At 37.8% G+C, this 9,879-nt stretch overlaps 1 protein-coding gene across 1 annotated transcript; it reads left to right on the top strand.

Annotated features, from left to right (window-relative positions):
• The first annotated feature begins 859 nt into the window (after positions 1–859).
• LOC21395875 lies at positions 860–7,801 on the top strand. The gene is made up of 9 exons (XM_010089039.2): positions 860–1,181; positions 2,265–2,438; positions 3,720–4,116; positions 4,619–4,902; positions 5,005–5,073; positions 5,149–5,205; positions 6,118–6,170; positions 6,255–6,330; positions 6,465–7,801. The coding sequence occupies exons 1-9, from the start codon at positions 1,138–1,140 to the stop codon at positions 7,420–7,422; spliced, it is 2,112 nt and encodes a 703-aa protein (XP_010087341.1). The 5' UTR covers positions 860–1,137; the 3' UTR covers positions 7,423–7,801.
• The last annotated feature ends 2,078 nt before the right edge of the window (positions 7,802–9,879 follow it).

Raw genomic sequence — 9,879 nt, 5'->3', positions numbered from 1 at the left:
ATTATTATTATATTTCGTATTTAATTTATTTTACATAATAATATTTATTTAGATGTAAAAGAAATTTTCTATTCTATCACAAACTTCTTCAATTAAATAATATATCACCGTTGATGTCAGTTTTTTCGTCCACATCTTTTTTTTTTTTTCTAAAGATATTGTTCTCCTATCTTTTTCGTCTATAAATTGAGAATTTTTCTGATGTTATTTTTTTTTTCAAATATCAATATTTTTTATTTATCAGCTATTAAATTTATATTATTTTTAATATTATTTTATTTTTAATTAAATTTAATATACATTTAACGATTAATAAATAAAAAAATACCGGTGTTTTTCTTAAAAAAAAAAAAAAAACACTAGAGAAAGTGATAAATTTTCCGGGCCATTTTCCAAGTCCATTCAAAATCCTCGAACGATTCCTGACTTCAAATAAACACTCGTCTATTCTCCACATCACAGGCCACGTGCATATATCGGACCCACGCGCATAACCGGGTCCTACAAAAGATCAACGGTCCAGATGTATCTAGATGCACGTGGGCCGCACCTTAAACGTTCCCAATGACAAAATGACACGAAATACACGCTTCACAGTTACGTGTTCGCTCTATCCACTAACCCACTACCTGAAAACGACACATAACTCTCCACCCAGTAGTTGCCCGCCACGTTTAATAAAGCGCAAGCGAGTACGCAAACCAGTAGACAATCATTTTTTAATACTTAACCGCCTCTCTCTCTCTCTGTGCGTTGCTGTGTCTGAACGGCAAGAATTGCCGGTCCTTTCATCCTTCTCTTATTTTATTAATAATTTGTAAAAATTCTAAAATAAATAAAACAAAATTTTAAAAAATCAATAATATAATTGATTATTCGAATTCCGAAAGGAAAAGGAGAAACATATGGGTCGGTAATAAATGAAATGATTGAATGAATGCTATATTAAAGTCTCAATCGAACTGAAAATTTTGTTGTTTTTATTTATTTTTCTTTTCTTGTCCGATTTAACCGCTTCTTCTTTCGGGCGATCCCCGAATTTCGGAGTTTCACTGGTTTTGGATTTTTTTGGAAATCGGCGTTGATAGGGGAGGGAATATCTGAAAATCAAAATCCAAAAACCTCTCGGTTCTTCCAATGATGCACCGTTTCGTTGACAATGTTCTTGCTGTTACCAAAGAGTGAGCCCTCTTCCTTTTTCTTCTTCTTCTTCAGCTTCATATGTCTATATTATATATATACACGCACACACATATATGTATGGATGTCTAAACATATTTATGCTTGCATATTTGAAAATATTGATGATATGCGAGGTATTGTGGGCATTAGGGAGTTTTTCGATGTTTTGAGATGATTTCAGGTTGAAAATTGATGTTTTTTATTTTTTATTTTTATTTTGGTGTTTGTGGTTAGAGTTGATCGTCGGAATTAGTTCGGATTGATTCGTGATAGGAATTTCGTCCGGGATTTTATTATTTTATTTTGATTTGGTTTGATTTGATGAGCGAGAGAGATCGGAAGCTAAGGCTGTGACGATGAAACACGAGAATGCTTAAAAGTTTGAATTTCGTTCGTGTTTACTTGGATTGATTTGCTATAGCGATTACGTCAATTTTTTTTTTCTTTTTGGGTTGAATTTGATAAAGTTTGAATAGTAGCCTGGGAATGTAATTATTTGGACCTATGTGGTTATTTTATGTTTTTTTGGGCTTAAATTCTCTTTATGGTCAAGTAATCAGTGCAAGCTTTAGAATTTACTAGATTTACGAGGATTTAAGTTACCGGAAAGATAATAAGAGAGGAAAAAGTTTGATTACGTTATCTAAATGTAAGTGTTCCTAATTAATTACTCGTTAGTTATTTAAGTGCTCAAGCAAGGTTGCATTTTTGGTTAGTTTTGGCCTGGTGTTTTAGCTTAGGAGATTGATGATTATGAGAAATGGATTTTCCAAAAGCTTGGTCATTGTTTGTTACTTTGAATGCACTTTCAGTTGAAGCTTTGAGATTGATGATTACAAAAGTAGAAATATGTACTGTGGGATCTGCATACAAGCATTATTGACTCCTCTTTTATTCTGTATCGCCAATAAAATTTCTTGGGCTGATGGGATTGTACCAGCTATAGCTCTTTTATCTGTCAAAGTTAAATGTTTATACTGAATTGTTCCAATACGAGTGCACTTTGGGACTATCGGGTACATGTTTCAACATTCCGCGTGATCATGGATGAACATTTGCTTTTGTTTTGGTCTTTAGTGCAGGTCGGTGAAGACATTTACTTATGAGTCTCTGCACAACATTGCAAGATTGATTAATGGAGTGTCGGCACTTCTGTTGACCCTTTTACCGGGGAAGGGTTTGATCCTCGAAGGCATTCATGGCTGGGAGCTTAGACCGACCTTTCGCGGCCCTCGATTTCCACGCTGGATGGAAAAGTAAGTTTTGGCGATTTGGTCATAAGTTCTCTGAAACTGCTCCTTGCCAAGCATCCTTGCTGATTGTTGGTCATAATTTTGCATAGATTGTACTTTTTTAGGTCAAATATTTCAGAGAAAATGTAAGGAGAACAACAATGTCATGGAAAATGATTAAAATATCATGAAACTCTCTTTCCCGTTTTGTCACTGTCCTCTCTGCGACTAAGTAAAAATATTTATATATCATCGACAATATTTACCTGTTCTTATTTGCAAAAGATTAAAGTAAAAGAGAAGAGATCAGTACTTACCTTACCTAAAAGGTAGTCGTTAGTGTTATGAATTTCGCGTTCATGTAATTTCAACTAGAAAAGCATTGTCTGAGATGCGAAAACAATAAATGTAGTGAATCTGCTTGAATTAACCTACAAGTCAATTTGAGTAATGCTTCTTTGCATTACTAGAAAACATGTGATTTGCTCATTAGATTTGACTATTGGATAAACGTTTGGAGTACTGGTAGGTAACTCTGTTAGTTGAGGACAGAGATCTCCATGCCACTCCTCAGTAGCATCCTTTAGCCTCATCTGTGTGGAAATTCTAATATTTATTTTTGTGGTTTCTGCTTCTTAGAGGGAGAACGGACCGTGGACTCCCCATTTAAAAACTTTCCAGCACTTTCTGTTCAGAGTAACTATTTGCAGTTGCCTTGATAGTCATGCCTCACTTTACATGCTTTATCTAATAACCAGATGTAAACTGGTGGTGATACTTGTATACTTTTCGTGGTCAAAAACTGTTTTGGGTTATACTAGTTGGAGGAAAATAGTTGGATGTTAATGAGGAGGAAAATGTTGAAAACTAATCTTGTGATACTGGATTGCATGTCCACTATATTAAATTTGGTTATGTTCATGTATCACAAATTATGGTTTAGGATAAGGATAATCTTTTTTAATAGAAATGCCCATTGAAATTGAGACGAAACACAAATGAGATGACGTTTAGTTAAGCTGTGTGTGTTGTATGCAAGCTACTCAAAACTTTCAATTTATATTTATTTCATGGCCCTCCCATTTGACAGCTGCTTATTACAACCAAGAATGATATCATTCTATTAACATTTCTCTGGAGTCAGCACATTGTTGTCTTCTCTTGTTTCTTATATGACTCAATATAACTTTGTTTTCTGTGATTTATTGTGTACATATCCTAGTAAAAGAAAATGTTTTTTATTTATTTCTGCAGAAAGTTTCTTTGCATTATTTTTGACATGTTCCATTCTTCCTTGATGTACAGCGGAGTGTCCTCTTTCAATAATTTCATTCATGAGCTTTCGGTGGATTCTGATACTTCGAGCTCGGACTACTCATCTGGAGAAGAAGATAATGATGCTGGTATATATCCTGTATCTCCATCAACGCATAGTTCCCGAGCTTCTAGATCTAGTACATCTGCGAAGTATGATAGGCGTCGAATTGGATGGATTGGATATTTATTCTTATGGATTTTGTTTCCTATAAAATTCATGCTTGGGATTCCGTATCGTGCTTTCCGGTATTCTTGTTGTGGGTCACAATCCTACTCCCCTCCAGTAAGCAATCATTCAACAAATGTATCTTCTATTAAGAGAGTACAATCCCTTATGGATCATATTGTTCACCGCACAACTGACAGGAGACGCGGAGTTGTTGAGGTATCTTCCAAGTTTACATTATCAAACTTGTTTTTTTATTATTGTCATCTGTGCCCCTTGAACTTTGTGTCATTCCCACTTTGCTCTGTGAACTTCAAAATCTCCCACTTTGCTGCTTGAAGTTTAAATTATTGCCTTTTTATGCCATTTATTAAAATTTCTATTAAAAATAAACAGGAAAAAGGGGTTAGTGCGGTCAAACAGTCTTTTCGTTAGAATTTTCGTGAAAGCCAAATAGAAAAGAACACACGATCACACTTAACCGTTTATTTTTCCCGTCTGATTTTAACATAAATTCTGACAAAGGGGGCAAAGTGGTACTAATTTAAAATTTAGGAGGCAAAGCGAGAGTTTTTAAAGTTCAGGGCAACTGGGAATGACCATAAATTGTAGGGAGTATTTATGATTATTTTTTAGTTAATGTTTTTCCCTTTTGAATTTTGTTATGAGAGAATAAGGGATTGCATATTTTTATTGGTGTTTATAATTGTGTGGTCTATAGGATCTTCATCTAGCAATAGAGATCTCTATAGAAGCGATATTTGATGTTGTGCACAAGGTAGCACATTTTCTTCTCTCACCATCAAAGGCTTTCAGATTACTATTTTGGTGGTATTCCTCACACGACAGTGTTGGTAAAGAAAATGATGGAAGTCCTTCAGAAGCTTCTGTTTCCACTGCTACGCTTGGAGAAAATGATCCATGTCCTACAGAAAGGACTACCACTTTTCATGACTCTCTGAATACAGATGCTAGGACTTGTCAGGATGTCATAACAGAGCTAGGGTAATGAGCTCAAAACTGTTTTTCATTTTTGAGCCATTGTTGATTGTTCCTGTAGTTATTTGCCTATTGAGGTTATTTCTTTACTTGTTCACCTATCTTTAGGTATCCATATGAAGCGATTCGTGTGATCACCAATGATGGTTATGTTCTCCTTTTGGAAAGAATTCCCAGGTATAGTCTCTTCCTCTAGACAAGTTTGAATTTTGTTTAAATTTTATGTTTACTGTATCACATGTGATTCTGCAGACGCGACTCACGGAAAGCTGTTTATCTACAACATGGGATTTTGGATTCATCTATGGGGTAAGTCGTTACTTATTTGCATTCCTAGCATGAATAGCACAACCTAGGTGTAGGTGATTTTGGATTCATCTTTGGGGTAAGTCGTTACTTATTTGCATTCCTAGCATGAAATATCATAACCTAGGTGTAGGTGATTTTGGATTCATCTATGAGGTAAGTCCTTACTTATTTGCATTCCTAGCATGAAATATCATAACCTAAGTGTAGGTGATTTTGGATTCATCTATGAGGTAAGTCCTTACTTATTTGCATTCCTAGCATGAATAGCATAACCTACGTGTAGGTGAAAAGGTGATGGTGGCCTGGTATTGACTTAAGTCTTATTTGGGTGCTGGCAAAAGCTCTTGTACCCGGACAGCTGAAGCATCACCAACTTCTTTGTTGTTAAAATAATATTACAATATAGTACAAGAAAGTCTCCACTTTATTCCATTTGAACGAGAGAGTATCTATTGACTTCCCAAAATTTTTGGCTAGGTGTTGTGGTGGAAGTTTGGAAGAAAACCTTCTCCCTGTCTCTTGTTGACCCAACCAAAACTTTTAGATTATCAGATAGATCTGGGTAAACCTACCTATCAAAAGACTGTTGGCCCTGATGCCTTATTATCTGCTGTCTCCAAGCAAAGCTTTAAAAGATGTTTCGTGAGTGCTCTGCTCCTCACGTTGGTTTAGAGATCTTTTCGGAGGGCATTGTTTTGCCCTTTAATACTTTTCTTCATAATCTATTCCATTTCTGTGCATTCATCATGGAGAAATCTCCTCATTTTTAACATTCTTACATTAATCCCTTTGAACAGATCTTAGTCACTATTCATGTCAATATTTTTTAAATTCTTTGATTATCATTAGAAGTATATTGCAATCATCATATGCTTACTTTCTAAATCCTAATCTGTTAATATATTGGTCCAGTTGGGTGTCCAATGGGGTTGTTGGTTCACCGGCTTTTGCAGCATTTGATCAAGGTTTGTTGTTTTCGGCTTGAAGATATTTCCATTTTATGCAATGAAATGCGGAAATTTAGTTATGCTAGTGCCTATATTTTGCAGGATATGATGTTTTCCTTGGGAACTTTCGTGGTTTAGTTTCTAGGGAGCATATTGACAAAAATATATCCTTGCGACAGTAAGTATACGAGTCCTGTTGTGTCTGTTTAATGGTCCTTTCCGGTCTTTGAATTTGCAGTGTGTCCATAATTTTTGACACCCAGAATACGATCATCTGTTACAATCCAATAGCTAAGTGAGCAATTTATATAGGTACTGGCGATATTCCATCAATGAGCACGGGACTGAGGATATTCCTGCATTAATTGAGAAGATTCACGAAGTTAAAACATTTGAATTGAAGCTTAGTCAACCAGATACTGAGGAAGAAACAAGTGGTGATCAGCCATACAAGGTTTGTGCAGTATGTCATAGTTTGGGAGGCGCAGCCATGCTGATGTACGTTGTAACACAAAGGATTCAGGAAAAGCCACATAGACTCTCAAGATTGGTCTTGTTGTCACCTGCCGGTTTCCATGATGATTCCACCCTAGTATTCACAGTGGTGGAGCGTCTGTTTCTTATTTTGGCTCCTCTTTTGGAACCCCTTTTTCCTGGCTTATACATACCAACCAGGTTTTGCCGTATGCTCCTGAACAAGTTGGCACGGGACTTCCATACTTACCCTGCTGTTGGAGGACTAGTTCAAACGTTAATGAGTTATGTCGTTGGCGGCGATAGCTCAAATTGGGTTGGAGTCTTAGGCTTGCCACATTACAATATGAATGATATGCCGGGAGTATCATTTCACGTGGCTCTACATCTTGCACAGATGAAGCGTTCAGGACGATTCAGAATGTATGATTATGGCAGTGCGTCTGCTAATATGGAGATATATGGATCTCTGGAACCATTAGACGTCGGTGAGTACTACGAGTTCATTGACATCCCGGTTGATCTGGTTGCTGGACGGAAGGACAAGGTGATCCGTCCATCTATGGTGAGGAAGCACTACAAGTTGATGAAGGAATCAGGGGTGGATGTATCATACAACGAATTTGAGTATGCCCATTTGGATTTCACATTCTCCCACCGTGAAGAACTCTTGGCATACGTCATGTCCCGCTTGATGCTTGTGGAACCTACGCCTGTGCTGAAACCTTGTCAGAAGAAAGCTCCGAGGTTGAAGAGAAAAGGACAGAAGGTTGAAGAAACGGCAACAGGCTACTAGTTTGATGAAAATTTCGCCTGTGCACTTCCTACTTTTTTTGCTTCAGGATTTGGCATGCGCGTTGTAGTTCAGATACGGATTGCTATTGTAGATTGAATACGCCCATAACTAGACTCAGCGTCACTTGTATAAAATGCGGCCGCCTCCCACCATCGTGGGTCATACCAAATTGTTTGTCCAGTGCTCAAATTTATATACACAACACGGTTTGTAATTGTAGTTGGTTTATGAAATCTGATCTATTGTTGTGTGACCTGTAACACACTTGATTGGATAATGCTTTTGCAACCCTTCATTATATTTGTTGTTGAGACCTTCGTTATATTGGTTGTTGAGAGGTTTCCGTGGTTGAATAGAAAAGGACATAAGGTTGAAGAAACGATTACATGTTATTAGTTTGATGAAAATTTTGCCTGTGCACTTCCACCTAATTTTTTGCTTCAGGATTTGGCATGAGCGTTATAGTTCAGATACGGATTGCTGTTGTAACTTGAATATGCCCATAACTATACTCACGGTGTTAGTCTTATAAAATACTGCCGCCACTTTTCTTCCCACCAGTTTTTCATGGGTTATACCAAACTTTTTGTGTACACAGATTTTGTATGTGTAGTTGGTTTATGAAATCTATTGTTTGTAACCTGTAACACGTGCATAGGATATTGCGTTTGAAATCCTTCATTATCTAAGTTGTTGAGAGCTTTCCTGTTGATTTACTCTGTTTCTTTGCTTTGTTGAGAATCTCTCTCTCTCTCTCTCTTATTTTTTTTTTATTGCTCATATATTTTTTTTTATTGCTTATAAATGATTTGGGTTTAACTCTGCATATGAGTAACTATCGTACGTGTTTTTGTCTGTTTATTTATTTAGTTCTCGGGTGAAAGTACCTCGGGTTGCAATGTTGATTATAACACGACAAACGACATGAAACCCACACGAAGATATTGGGTGGTTTTTTTTCCATCAAAAAGCATCTCAAAGGCGGCGGAAAAACAACATTAAGGGGGTGTTTGGTATGCAGTAATCTTAAGGATGTGAATGAGAATCCGCAATATTACCATACAAGAATTATAATTTTTAAATTCTCAGAAAAGTGATTATCATGGGATTCACTTTCCCTCATTTTAAGGTAATTTGAATACCTAGAGGTGTCAAATGGGCCGGGCCGTCTATGGACAGCCCGGCCCAGCCCGTAATAGTGCCTGATTCGGCACGGCCTGGTTCGTTATTGTTACGGGCCGTGCCAGCACGGCACGTGTAATGGACTAGGGCTGGGCTTCAACTTCTCAGCCCGTGGCCCAAGCACGTGGAGGCCCGCGGCACGACCCTTATTTGGCCCGGCCCAAGCCCTGATTCGGCCCGGGTCAGGCCCGCGAAACGGCCCACGAAGAAGCCCATTTCATTTGGTCCAGGGGGCCATTCGCAGGCCTAACGTTCGGCACGTGACGGGCCTCCCGTTTTGCCCGTCACGTGCCTCCCGTTTGGCATGTGATGGGCCAAATGGGAGGCCCGTCATGTGCCGCACGTTGGGCCCAACGGAAAAAAACTGAATTTCAACCCTAAAATCTCCTATAAATACCTCTTAATTCCACCATAAATTCCACACAATAATTCACTCTCATCTTCTCATCTCACTCTCATTCTATCTCTCAACTTGTCTCTTTGATTTTGATTCTAAGCTTTTTTCTCGCGTTAATTCATTTTCTAGCTCTTTCATTTACAAAGTTCAATCAAGTTCTATTAATTTTCAGAAAATGGCATCACCAAACTTCCCTGATTTCACTGCTCTTCCTGAGCTTGGTGAGGAGACATTTTTTGAGGAAGAAATGATGCCTTCCAACCCCACCCCCACTGAACCAGAAAATGCTCTGGTGGATAATGCTTCAGTATACAACGAGGAAGCTAGAGAATGCAGCTGAGGAAAAAGACCGCGAACTTCTCCCGCATGACAGCATTTCACCGAGGAGCCCCGACCAAATCCAAAAATAGGTGAGCTGGAAATTTGTGCAGTATGTAAATATTGTAAAAAGCATTTTTCTAATAAAAATGGTGGGGGTATTGGTCATCTGGATAGACATTGGAAAGTATGTCTACCGTTACACCAAGGTGGGAGTGTGGACTCCCGCCAACAAACACTATCACTCACATCACATGGGTTACAAAATTTTACATACGATGCACAACGTGCTCGTGAGGCACTAGCTAAATTTTTAGCTAGTGCCGAATTGCCTCTTTCTTTTGCAGATGATGCCTCATTCGAAGAATTCATCCAGACAGCCTTTTGCCCACAATTTAAACGGGTAAGTAGAAACACAACTCGTTCTGATTGCATGAAAGTTTTTTATGCAATGAGACAATCTCTTATTGATAATTTTAGGACTTTTAATGCTACTGTGTCTTGCACTTCTGATCTGTGGGAGGGGTGTAATAAAACTGGATATTTATGTGTCACAGCGC

This window comes from Morus notabilis, unplaced genomic scaffold (genome assembly GCF_000414095.1).
Source record: "Morus notabilis unplaced genomic scaffold, ASM41409v2 Scaffold161, whole genome shotgun sequence".
Taxonomy (NCBI): domain Eukaryota; kingdom Viridiplantae; phylum Streptophyta; class Magnoliopsida; order Rosales; family Moraceae; genus Morus; species Morus notabilis.
Note: the sequence above shows the minus strand (reverse complement) of the source record. Positions and strands in the feature narration are given on the sequence as shown.

Coding starts and splice junctions, on each gene's coding strand:
- LOC21395875 (XM_010089039.2), top strand. CDS start 1,138: ATGATGCACCGTTTCGTTGACAATGTTCTTGCTGTTACCAAAGA. Junction 2,439..3,719: donor TTTCCACGCTGGATGGAAAA/GTAAGTTTTGGC, acceptor CTTGATGTACAG/CGGAGTGTCCTCTTTCAATA. Junction 4,903..5,004: donor GATGTCATAACAGAGCTAGG/GTAATGAGCTCA, acceptor ACCTATCTTTAG/GTATCCATATGAAGCGATTC.